Source organism: Oenanthe melanoleuca, chromosome 1 (assembly GCF_029582105.1).
Source record: "Oenanthe melanoleuca isolate GR-GAL-2019-014 chromosome 1, OMel1.0, whole genome shotgun sequence".
Lineage (NCBI taxonomy): Eukaryota > Metazoa > Chordata > Aves > Passeriformes > Muscicapidae > Oenanthe > Oenanthe melanoleuca.
In genome coordinates this window covers 108,233,801-108,247,356 of record NC_079333.1, presented here as the reverse complement: position 1 = coordinate 108,247,356, position 13,556 = coordinate 108,233,801, and the positions used below count along the sequence as shown (strand labels likewise).

Sequence of the window (13,556 nt, the reverse complement as noted above, 5' to 3'; positions counted from 1 at the left end):
CGCTCGAGCACAGTAGGGTTGGAAGAATCCTGCCAAATACAATATACTGACATTTGTACTTCCTCAATGATGGTTATTATGAATGGATTATCTGTCTAGCTGGTATCAATCCCTGCTACACCACCATCTCAGCTGAAGAAGTAGATCAGATATTATTTTCAAGCCTTGTTTCAGCAATATTCAGAAAGAGAGGAGGTTCAGCCCTTGATCTGAAATGATCTCTGTGGCACAGAGTTTTCTGACCACAGTTCACCAAACCTGGACACAGAGTCCATTGCAATCTGAGAACCACATAACACCTCTGAAAAAAGTGATAATTCAACAGGACACAAGAAGTATTGATGTTGAGGAAGGAGAACATGCTAAAATATCTGTGTTTTTTATAGTAGTCATCTGTTCAAGAAAGGGAGATAATAAAACAGCAGCTTCTGAAGCCCATCCCTTATGAGATTTTCTAAAAACCATGAAGATGTGAAGGCATTTGGAAGACTAAATCACCATAGTTTTCTTAAACTGATCATTTTTCAGGGAAGCCTCAATAGTCTATATCCACTATGAAAATTTGCCCAGAAAGAAGAGTTCTGAAAATAAACCTCACCCATTCTCCCTTCTGAATGTTGCCATTTGGGCATCAAAAAGCTGAGAGAGAAGCTATTTTGGGAAAAAAAAAAAGAAAAAAAAAAAGGCAATACATATGAGACTGATGAACTTATGATACAGCAGAGTCTGTGTGCACTTTGTGGGAGAAAAATGCACTTCACCTTTCTGCTGGAAACATTGCTGTGCAGCCAGCCTTGAAGAAAAGAAAAGAAAAAGTGCTGCTAACTTCTCGCTCAAAAAAATATTTATTATAAAAAAATATGAAAGAAAAAAAAGAGAGAGGGGTTCTTACCACTCCTCTTCTCCATAAATGAGAGCATTGCAAAGATTTGCATACAAACCCACTTGAGTATTTGTGCTGCAGCACATCTGGCAATTATCTTACAAGAGAATTGCCACGGGCTTGGCGGTACCGAGAGGAGCATTTGAAGGCACGGAAGAAAAGGGATATTCCAGCCTTCTACCAGCTACCTTGAACATACTTCATGTTTAATTTCCCTCTGTTGCCAGAGGCGCTGTGTTGTTATGACAGCTGATCTGCCATGGAATAGCTGTAAAGGAAAATCAACAAAGGATCGCTCCAGCGATTCTCGGCGCAATTTATCGGCGCTCGTGTCTGGCGGCTGCTGCCGCCTGTCGGGGTAATGACACATGATGGGTGATTAAAGTGCAAGTCCCTAAATCAAAGCTGTGCCAGCAGTTTGAAGAGGCAGAAAACAGCATTTAGACCCCCCGTTCCTTTCTCCTAGTGGGAGGACCTCATTAGGAAAAAACGGGCTGTTTTGTTAACAAGAGGGAGCGCTCGCATCATCCAGGGAGATCTCTTGTGGTTCCAAGATTCACTCATGGTGTCTTTTAGACGCTGCATTTCATAAAAATAAACAATTAAGAGTCATAGAATCATGGAACAGTTTGGGTTGGAATGGACCTTAAAGATCATCAAGGTCCAACCGCCCTGCTATGGGCAAGGACACAAAATTAAAACATAAAGGGGAAAAACTTCATCACCACCAGCTTGGGGTTGGCCAGTTTATTCACAACCTCATGTTTAACATAGTTTTTACATTTGATTGACAAGAAATTGGTGGTAAAAGAGGGAGAGAACTGCCTGTCCTGAGGGCAAAGGCAAAGGTGGGCAAGGGCAGCTCACCAGCTCAGCAGAAAGGACTGACTGGGACACAAAAGTAGTTGCAATTCAAGGAAACTATTTTTTGTTTTCTTTGCCTTTGCCCCACTCTTTCATTCTCAGGACACAAGCAAGCCATCTAGCTAGAGATTTTTACCAATTTTGGCTAAATGTGTCCATTTCACAAAAGTCTACCCTACTTGAGATAACTGCAAAATGGGGATGAAGAATAAAATAAATGAAAAAGCCTTAAAAAAAAAAAAGATGGCAGAATGTCACAAGAAGAGAACAGTAAACCAGGTCATATAAAAAGAGAAGGGAGCTTTTGTCTTGTTTTGTTTTGCCACAGAAAATGGTATTTACAGACCATGGGACTGTGAGAAAAATGGAGCAAAGAAAGATTAAGAGTCATCAAAATTACTGGGCTCAGGTGAATTTGACATAGCATTATTGCTGTCCTTCTTATAAGTGTTTTTTGGAGGTATTAGAGACAGTGATTTTAAGCTTCCTTTACCACATATCATGGATAATCTATCTCTGCAAATGTAGAACAGGCAGTGCCACCCTTACTGACACCTTGTGGGATACATGCATTTTAATGAGAAATTGGCTTTTTATACACAAACAAAAGTAACACTCGGGCAGATCTCAACCTTCCTGTGCACTCAGCAAGGAATTATTTTCCCAAAGACTAAAATGAGCATTTAGAGGCACCCTGGTGAGCAGAGCACAGTGAGTTCTCCATCACAGCTTGCTGGCTTTGCTGCTGGTGTCGCAGCAGAGCAAACTCATTTGCCTGGTCACATGGAAATTGTCCCTTTATCCTGCCTGGATAAAGCTTCACTGGCAGAGCTTTCCATCCATCTCAATAAACAAAAGCTGCAGTGCTTCAGCCATATGGTGGAACAACTGTTAGCTTGCAGTGGAGAAAAGAGCCCCACGCATTCCAGTCTCCATCCATAAGCATCTCCTGAGTTTATTTGTGTTTGTGACCAATGTTCTATTTTATTTCTTTTGTGGTGAGAGATTGGGGTTTCTTTGCTCCATGAGTTGTCTGAAGATGGTGAGAAACAAATCTGGCCTGGAAGAGGTCATGGTCAACATGGGCAAGCAGCACAGTAAGAGAGGCAGGGGCAGCAGAAACACGACGTGGTGCTGGAACAGGCTCCATGTTTTACCAGTTTTACCAGGCTCCCTTTCCCTACCAGCCTCCTCTCCTGTTATTCCATCAGCTCTTGTCACAGGCAACAATTTTTAAAGTTGTTTTCTTTAAAAAAAGAAAGTCTGAGTGGTGAAACTTGGCATTGGAAGAATTAGCAGGGATTAGCATGTTCCTGCTGGAAGGAGCTGTGGATCTGACTGACAGCTTTAGGTTTATGTATTAAACACATATAATGCCAATAGCTAAGAAGCATATTTGAGGGGAAAGTGAATGAAGCAATTCTGTTTTCTTGGCAGCCAGGATTTGTTGGAAATGTTTTGATGATCAGATTAAAACTTGTCAGGCTCCACACTGTCACAAAAAGAAGTGATAGATTTAAGAAGGGGCAGGGCTAACATGGTTACCTCCAATCATGAGCATGCATGCCTTAATGCAAGCTTGCTTTTCAGGAGGTAATTTTTTCAGGATACCATTCTATCACATTATATATAGCCCCTAAAGTGGAATTAGGAAGTGTGACATTTATTCAGATGAAGGCAGGCAGGCAGTCCGTTTTAAGCAGTCATCTCTTCCCCTGTGACTCCCAGGCAACCTTTAAATAATTTTAGTTCTTCCCTTCATGTTAAAGGCTCATTATCCTTTATAGAAATTCTTCAGAAGTCTTCTCATCCCAAGCACCAGAAGTCATTTCTCAAGACAGAACTAGATTCCTTGTTCCAGATCTCTCTCATATCTTTCTAATACTGTGTGTCTTAGTGAATATGGAATTTGGGAACTACTTATCCTTGAATCACAAGAAGAGAAGAATTCACTGGTCATGATTTTTATGTCCATTCCTTGAAAAGAAAGGGAGGAGGATAATAGGTGCTAAATGAAAATTTTCTGCCCTGTGGCTTCTGATTCAGCATTGATGCTGGCAGCTTGCTCTTTTCACATTTCTGATGGTATTCTTGAAGCCTCTTTCTTTTCCTCTCTTTCTTTTTTATTTTTTTTTTTCCCTCTTTCTTTGCACTCCCTTCTCATGCAATCTCCCTTCAACCAAGAATTTGGATCAGTTCCTCTGACATGAAGGTGTCACTCACCAAACACTGATTCACTAAATAAATGCATATTTGGAATTATTACAATTTCCTCCTTAGTACTAAGAGTCTTGCTAAGCAAACCAAGCTGGTTTATAGCTTGTAATGGGTTTTCACTAGGAAAAAATCCATCCATTTTAGAGGTATCAATGCAGAGAATTAGATTAAATCAATTTTTATCCTGCTCACTCCTGAACTACTGAAACAAAATAACTCCTACTCTGTGGACAGCAAAGGTCAACATTTTTTTTTTTTAAATACAGGTGACAGTGGAAATTCTGGAGGAATAAAGCATCAGCTCATTTAAGAGATTTTTTAATAAGATCTATGAAAGGTACAACTTTATCCAGCAGTGTTACTAACAGAGCAGGTAAAAACTTTTATCAGACATGGAGGAGAAGAATCTCCTGTGCATGAGAGGGTTCATTTCCAAGTTCAGTGATGCTATCAGTGGTTAGCACCTGCATGCACAAGGAATCTTAGGCACAACGAACAAGAAGTGAAGGAATTAGGTGTAAAGGGACTGCTGCCATGTTTTTCTTTCTGAGATCTCGTCTGATTTCATATCAGTGACCAAATCCATCTGGGCCACTCAGGTTTGAGCTACTGCTTTTGGATAGACGGAAGGAAGGTGGAAAGGCAGTTTGTGACAAGGAAGCCACAAGAAAATGCATCAATTCTACTCCTTGTTTATATTTTGGAAGCTGTTTCTTTCCAGCTCTGTCACCCAGAAACAACATGCAGTCTCACCCTCTGCCTCTGCCTAAAGAAGGCATTTAGGGTGACCTTGTGGAGAAGGATCAACTAATCAAGAATACCATGAGTTTCATGAAGGAAGAACAAGGTTTTTTATCTAGAGGAGGACTAAACTTGAGAACCAGAGTCCAGGAGTTCTGGTGTGTGGGGAGGATAAAATATCCCAGATAACCACACAGAAAAAGAGAGATTAAAGGCAAATCCACGCCCTCACTTTGGAGTCACCCCACCTGACCAGGTGCAAATAGTATGAGCCACAACCACAGCACCTGAAGAGGGGATCCAGCCATAAGTGCAGCCCATTTCCCCAGAGCATCTTGTCCTTGGTGAGTGTTTGATGGCAGCTAAAGCTCTGCCCCTTCCCTCGCACACCAGCTCCCTCCCAGTGCTCCCCAGCAGCCGTGCTGGAGCTGGGCTGGTGTCAGTGGGGCTGTGAGAGGGGCAGGGCTGCTCCTGCTATCTCAGAGCCAGAGGGGTTTTCATTAGATTCAAACAGCAGCTGGCTCCCCAGGGAAGCCCCTGCTCTCATTTGATAAGGGATGCTCTTTTATCACACATGAAACTGCATGCAGTGATCAGACAGGCAGCGTGCACGGCTGCCAAGCAGAGGGAAGCTGGCTCTGGGTGGAATATTGCAGCAGTGCTTCTCTCCTGGCCCAAAAATGGCCAGTTCTGCAAGCCACAGAAGCTGGAACTTCTACCAGCCCACAGAAACAATGTCCAATTATTGTATCTGCTGGATATTCATCCATGTTGTTTTTCAGAAAATGAAGTCACTATGGTAAATCAGAGTGGAGGGGACATCTGAGATATTGGGGCTTGCAAATTTTTTGACACTCTTAAAATAACTTAGTTATTAATTCCCAACAACAAACAACACCCCTCAACCTAAACATTAATGGTCTAAAGTGCACTCTCCAATTGAGAATAAATTCTATTTTTTCTTTCTTTCTAGAAAAAAAATTACTTTCAAGGGCACAACTTTTTCAAGTTAATTGGCATCCTGGAACTTCAAAGCATTCTGTACATCTTCAAAAACCCTACGAACATTAAAGTACATAGCGTGGTACCTCTTTCAGTACTGGTCTGACAGGTCAGCCAGGAACATTTGGCATGCTGATGTGTCAATAGTCTCTTTTTTTCCTCTGGTGAGAGAAATTATATTATCTCTACAACTTTTTTTTCCATAATAATTCCTCTATTTTCTAAACTGTGTTGATGTTTCAAGGAATTATAGCTAGCATGCATTTGAGAACAGGAGTGATTTTGTCTCTTGTGCCTGGAAAGTACAGGTAGGTTGAGCTTGTGCTCAATTGTGCTAATTTCTGAAAATTACCTGGCTAAGTAAAAATAATTACTGTGACTGAATCTATAAAATCTTAGAGTATGTTGTAAGATCTTGTGGCTATAGTAATTGTACCTATAGATTCCATCTGTGATATATTGAGAATTTATTAAATATCTTTTTAATCCACATTTCTTTCAGCTTCTGAGATTTATGGCAACCGCTGTGGGTATTTCTCCTTTGCTTTTTTTTTTTTACTCCTGACCAACTTTCTTACTTTCCCTCCATGACTCAGGGATAGCTTTCTGACCTGGTACAAATTTGCTTTTCTCCCTCTACAAAACAAAGGTTTTTATTAACCATCCTAACTTGCAGGTGCTACCAGATGCAGCTGAAAGCCAAAATTAAATCAAAACCCACCAAGCCCAACCTCTTCCCCTCCCAACCCCCTTCCCTTCCCTCCAAACCGAGGATGCAGTAAAGCCTTTTTTCACTCAATGGCAATATCTGGATCACAGAAAGCGTTTCAGTTCTTACTTTTAACAGTGAGGTACATGGACTTGCTGACGTCTGCTCCCACATCATTGCTGACCTTGCAGAGGTAGTATCCACTGTCTTCTTCCAGCACATGTTTAATCAGCAAGGAGCCGTTTGTGAGCAGCTGGATCCGACCGTTCAGCGCGATCGGCTGGAACTGGGGAACCCCGGCACCTGAAGCAACAAACCCATGGAAAAAAAGGTTTAAAAGCATCTCAGTTTTTATTATTTATTTTTAACAAGGCACAAGCTATAGCTTCTGGTTTGTTGGATCCCAGAACCCTGGGGTTTTTGAGCTTTCTGTTCTTTCTGGCACTGACCCCCTGGAGAAGACTGATTTTGACCTGAGGCCTTGGAGAAGCTTCCAAATTTGGGTGATGGAGTTAAAATCATGGGTGTGTAGTTAAATAGAAGTGTGGGATTTCACATGATGAAGGGTTTTAAATTTGAGGTTTTTATAGTATAGTAATAGGTAATAGTATAGTATACTATTATTATATATATTGTTATTATATATACCATTAATTTTATAGTATAGTAGTAGGAACAAGATGGAAGATTTTGGGTGGTGCGTTTTTCAGTGTTCATCTTCCTTCTTCCTTCTTCATGGGTTTCAGGTAGCAGTTTTTGGTTGGTCAGTCAATGCACACTGAGGGTCTGGAATTTGGTTATTGGGTTAAAAGAATAAATAATATGGGTGTTAATTCTCTATTCAGCTGTTTAGCTTTAAGAGACCTTGTAGCAGCTGGATCTTTCTCCATTTTCCTTGCTTCTAGAAGTGCTGTTGAACTCTGTACTTTTTAATAAGATTTAATAAACAACCAAGCCTAAACATAAGAAAATCCATTTCCATCATGTATTTGTTAATCCTGGCTCTGAGTGAAGGCAGAAGAGACTGAGACAAACCACTAATGAAGTGGTGCAAACCTCCCACCACTGTTACACCAGTTCTTAGAAGCTTAGAAGCAACCAAAACGGGTTTTGGCATCATCAAAATGAACAGAATGGTTCTTTATCCAAACTGAATTCATTGCTTGAAAAGAGCAAAGATTTTTGGAATGCAACAGCAGCCAGAATTTGTCCATATTAAAGGGGTAAAAAGAGCACAAAGCAGAAGAACCAGGAAGGGAGAGAGAGGAAATGAAGATTTCCAGCCCTTTCATGGGTGAAAAGGCACATTTGTTGTACATTTAGAGGCTGATGAATTATTGACAATTACAGCTGAACAGTCATGGCAGCATGCATCCCTAATGCAAACAGCAAATGAATTTCTTATGAGTGAGAGGGATGTCTGTTGTAGTAAACATGGCACACTCAGGGGACCTCTAGGACCTTGTTTATGAAACCCTGGATAACATGGAAAACCACATCAGTGACTGTTCCTCTTGTTTCCTGCTACAGCTGATGGACTGGTGACACAAAAAAAATCTCTGTTCTGCCATGCTTGCAGCCAGGATTTATTGGGACTATCAGAAAACCTCCAAAAAATCCACAAAAACCCTCAAATGGAACAAATAAAACAACACAGATCTCAGACCACTGATTAGACATTTTTGGCAGCAGTATAAAAATGGAAGGTCCATAAAAACAGGAAGCTAGAGACTTTTGTATCAAGTTTGGTTTTAAGGAAGAACCTATTTTTCCTTGGAAATAAGATACAGGAACAGGAAACAGGGTCTTGCTGTACTGTCAGCACAAGTTCAGGTTCCTCCAACATTAAACACTCCCTAAATGTCTATTAAGACACATTTCTTGTAACAAAGGGGTTTACAACCTACTTTGGCAGCAGAACATGGGATTTTTCAGGGAAGTCAAAAGGTGCTCTTCTTCAATGGGATTCTCTTACACCACTTTCTGTACACAAAGTTAATATCTGTCAACATTAATCACTCTAAACAGTTGGCTGAGTCAGCCCAGAAGGAAATATGGGGAATAAATTTAGTGTAACATAGTGAGCTAGAACAACCTATCTAGAATATTAATAAAACCCAGACATGCACATCAAAAAATACTTCTTGTCCTAGAAGAATTTGCTTTGGAAACTTTTGGCTACACTGAAGGCCTGGTGACCAATATTGTGAACTTAAAAATGCTAAAATGATGACGTTTTCAGAAAAATCAATTGCCATTGTTGATTTTTCACCTATTTTGGTCACGTGCATGTCCCACTTCTCTTTCTGTCATTTTTTTTTTCTCTAATAAGCCATTTTTTCTATCATTTATTTGGAATGCACATTTATACTTTACTAACTGTAGATGCCTGCCTTTGATTGTCCAGTCACTTCCTGTGTTTCTTTCACATGAAAAATTGTGGGAACAATTTAGTGTTCAGAGAAAAGAAAGGACTGATACTACTGAGGACAGCTGCTGGAAAAACTGGAAAAAATTTTGGGCAGCAGTTTGCAAAGTTTTCTTAATCTTCACTCACATTTTTACTGCTATTGCAGTCAAAGTCCTTCCTGAGCAGGAGAGTCTTATCCTATACATCTGCATGGATGAGTCTGAAAGGGGACTTATCCAACTATTCTGTCCTTCCAAGATGGGTTATTTATCTCCTCACAGTGAATTACAATTCATCTGGCTTGGCTTGGCACCCTCCTTCAGCACACAAATAGAAAAACACCCAGAATTACCTCTTTGTGCTCTATATTCAGAATTAAAATCCTACATACCACTGAGATTATGGAATTTAGGACTCTGTACCCTTCTTGCAACAAACCATAATTTATCAATTAGAGCACAAAATAACCTTTAACATTTTCTCTCATCCTTTTTTCTTCAAATACAATTTGGACTTAGGTTATAAGAAAACCAAAAATTACATGGAGCATACATGGATTTCTTCTCAACAGCACCTCGTTTTGTTTTGTAGGGAGTTAACTCATTTAGATTTGGTATAGAGTTTGCAGGATGTGGTTTTTTGCTAAAACCTACCAGAAGACAACAGGCCAGAAGACACAGTCTATCAGGCAGCACATTTTAACTAAAAAGCAGTCAATTTCCAATGGTTACTGAGGGTCAAGTGGGGCCACTTTTAATGCTCTGTTCCACGAGGAGAAAATGTTAAAGCATTATGTAAAGCTCACACTGAATTACTGCTTATGTTAATGCTACCTGACCTTCCTTCTTTGCTGAAAAGATGTGGTTGGCCATGTTATCATCAATTTTGAAGAGGTGGGGGAAAAATCAGCCAAATGCTGCTGGTGAACCTCGTGCTGAGGTTGTTTCAATTAAAGCTGTGTCTCTGCTCTCCCAGCCATCCCTTTCATCCCTTGCCTGCTGAGGCCACAGCTGACACAGGCTCACAGGCACAGCCAGGACATCTCCAGGGCAGAGCAGAAATCCATCCAGCTCAGCCTTGTGTGGGACAGTGGCCAGCAGGGAGATGGGGAGATGATTTATGAGGAGTAAAACACGACCGGTATGTCCTGCTGCTCCCTGGAAACTTGGAGATTAAAACAGCAACCCAGGGGTGGGTGGGATGGTATTAATGCAGGGTTAGCCTGTCCCCTAAGGAATCCTACCTTTGGAGTACTTCCAGACAATGGTGGGGACGGGATAGCCCTCGGCAGAGCAGTTGAGGATGACAGCTTTCCCATAGATCCCGTCCTGGTCGCTGGGCTGGACCACAAACCTGGGGGGCACTGTGGGAAGGGAGCAGAGGGAGCCATCAGAATTCAGAAATTCATTGGGTGTCTCAAAATGGCAGAGCAGAGTTATAACATTTCATAGCGAAAACCAATAATTAAAACCAGTTGTTGATGATCCAGTAACACACTGAGGTTGGTTTTAGCAGATAATTCACTTTCTGTACAAAATCTTGATGTATTTCTTGCCAGGCATGATAAAATCACTGGTATTTACAGGACTCAAAAATAAGTTTATATGATCTCTCCATGGGAGAAGTTAAAAATGGAGTAATAGATAAATCATATTATTGTGGACAGAAAATAAATGCTTTCTACCAAAAGCAGGTTTGTCAGATGTCTAAAAGCAATTGAGTTTTTCCATTTGCTTTTTGTAACAGTGAACTAGCAAGCTTTAGAAAAAAAATAATGAAATTATTTGATATAAATAACCATAACAAATAATGCTTTTATTAGCAATCAAATCACTTCATATTAAAATGAGGATATTTGAGCCATAACTTTTGATAGGACTTTGCTTTCCAACCAGTCACACAGAAGTTCAACACAATTTGCTTGCATTAAGTTGATAAGAAATCTTATTTCAGTGCATCAAAAACATATTATTAAATTTATCCCAAAGTAGTATAAAACCACAGTAGTAAGTTTTCCACATGTACCTATTTATACATAAATAAAATAAGAGCTGCTTATCTGAAGAAAAAGCTTTACATGTTCCAAATACAGGTATACAGTGAAGAAAAAGTTTGTGACAATGTTAGGTCCAAAAATTTGATATGAAAGCCTGATTCTAAATGTCAAAGTCTCAGTAAAACCTATACCTTTGACAAAATCATGAAAGTTGTGAAGATTGTGGAAAACCCCACAAAAATTTTGAATGTTAAATGTTTAATGGTTGTATTAAGGTCAGTTAAGGTCACATAATTTTGTTGACCTCCTGTTATTTGGTTCAGAACATCAAAGTGTAAATATCCAAGAACAAAAGAAGTAAATTGATTGTGGTTTTTATTCTGCATGTTTTTCATCTTGCCATTTCTCACAGGGCCACAGGGAGTGACTGAACATGTGAAGACTTTTTTCTTCTCAAATAATTTTTTTTTTTAACTTGAATTCAGCAACACACTGAGATCTCATGCGGCACAGGAGAAATCCAAATAGTTTCTTGCTCTCCTCAAGCCACTGCAAAATTTGAAGTCTCATTCAAATTTGAAGATTCTCCAGGTCCAGGCAGTGCTGAGTTTGTCTGAAGGTTTTCAAAAACTGAACAAAGGACCCAACCATCCATCCTTGCTCTGATCCTCTCCAGAAATGCCAGAAATTAAGGAAGGAAGCCTGGCAGAAGATTGTAGCACAAGAAAATGCAAGGGAGCACAGAGGGGGACCTCAGTACTGTAAATATTTTCCCTGGGGCCTGAAATAGTTTTAATGCCCATAAATATGGGAGTAATTATGAATCGAGAAAATCTGTGCAGCAGAAACACAGCAGAAGCACCAATGCTCTAATGTATGACCCTTTTCAGCATAAACATTCTTATAATTCATGCAAATATTAGCTCTCATTGTGCCAGAGTGGCCCAGGTTTTCCTTAAGGGGAAATGGGAGCTGCCAGTGTTGGTGTGGGCAGGACAGCTCAGAGCTGAAGGTCTGTGGAAATTCTCTCTGCAGGTTCAGAGACCCCTCCTCACAGCAGCTTGAGCCTTCCTCCACCATCCACACTCCCCTCCAGCTTTCTCTTTCCACAGGCATAGCTAGAGCTGCTTTTTAAAAAAGGACAACTGTCCTCTGGAGGGCAAATAATCCCCCTAAGTGGACCTTTTCCTCTCTGCCTAAGTACAGAAAAGCTGTTTGGAACACTACTACAAGACACAGAAGGAGCCAGCAGTGATAGAGGCAAGAGATACCTCTGCACTAGAAAATAATTCGCTGCTGACAAACACCTTGCCTTTCCAAATGGCTGCCAGGCTGACAAACATTTATTGTAGGTTATGGTTATTCACAATAGGTAAACATGAAACACGAAATCCCAGCAGCAACAGCGCTGGGCAATCACCCATCCAGTTCTAATTATCTGCTCAGAGGAGACATTTGCTTCAGTAGCTCCTCTCTCACTGTCCTGTGTTTGTTTCATCCCCAAACACACAAAGATGTATTTTCCAAGGCAGGTGAAAAGCACAGTTAGTTGCACAAATAGATTTGATTTCGTACGACTTGGCACGGCGGCGTCAGCTTGTTTCACCTCGGTAGCTGGGAGTAAATTTGTGTTTGCAGCTTCTGAAAAATCAATTACAAGCTGCTTATCCATAAAGAGGGATAAAAAAAACAGCATAAAACATGGACCCACTATTTTTGCAGGTGAATGATTACAAAAGATGCAATGGAGTGACTGATAATTACTGTCCTCTGCCACTGAAGAGTGTGAAGAGCGGAATGTCTGTCTGTCTTCCAATATAAAATTTCTGGAATTTGTTTTATTTTCCTTTTCTTTGAAAAACATTTTTTATATTCTTCATTTGCTACAGATGATACTGGCAAGAAATGCTAAATTTTCAGGAAATTGTTCTACTAATTGAGCAGGCATATGCAGAAAGTCCTGGGAAAAGTTGAGCAAGACTACTTAGTATGGAATAAATGCCATCAGTCTTTAAAATACTATTTGCAATAAAGTTATCTGCTAAGACACACTTTTTGTGTAATCCCATTGGGGACATATAGAAAAAAAGAAACTATGGGTGCCAAGTGGAAATATTCTTTGGGCTTTTCTATGGAACTTCTGCCACATTCTTCCACATCTTTTAAGAACTCACAGAGATACCCATGATGTGTTGTGCCTTTAATACTGGCAAGCTCTGAACAAGTCTTTTCATCACACTGATATCACTGTATTTTGGGTAAATATAAAACCTAAGTTTTTGCTCAGATATTCTTGATATTCTCAATTCTAATTAGTACTATCAGTAGAGAACAATACTAAAATGTTAACTGCAGGAACGAAATTTTGCTCTGTAGCTCCAGGACCAGGTGCATCATTAGAAATCAGAGAGTTTCCTTCTTTGGATCCATAAACAAAACTTACTTGGAAAAAGTCAGCCTAGAGCCAGTAATAGAAGCAGTTTCTATGTTCAGTAAAGCTTTGGCTGTCCTTTAGGGCTGGTAATAAAAATGCCAACTGCTGCTCTGGTTTTGAAGACAAAAACTCTTGCCACTTAGTCTTCAGACTGCCAATTGAAAGCTGAAGTGATGCTACAACAAAATAAAATTACTCATTCAATGACCTTTTAATTGCCTCTGTATTGCTGTCTAGATAAAGCCACAGGATTTTCTTCTTATATAAATGATGAAAAAGCAAACAGAACAGACCTTTACA

The 13,556-nt window shown here is 40.1% G+C and overlaps 1 protein-coding gene across 1 annotated transcript in view; it reads right to left on the bottom strand.

Moving 5' to 3' along the window:
- DSCAM (DS cell adhesion molecule) overlaps nt 1–13,556 on the bottom strand; it is a 432,936-nt gene that overhangs the window by 137,522 nt on the left and 281,858 nt on the right. Inside the window, exons 10-11 of the mRNA XM_056502042.1 lie at nt 10,070–10,189; nt 6,546–6,719 (exon numbers count right to left, since the gene is read on the bottom strand). Of these exons, the coding sequence (XP_056358017.1) occupies nt 6,546–6,719; nt 10,070–10,189 (294 nt within the window). The remainder of the gene's footprint in view (nt 1–6,545; nt 6,720–10,069; nt 10,190–13,556) is intronic.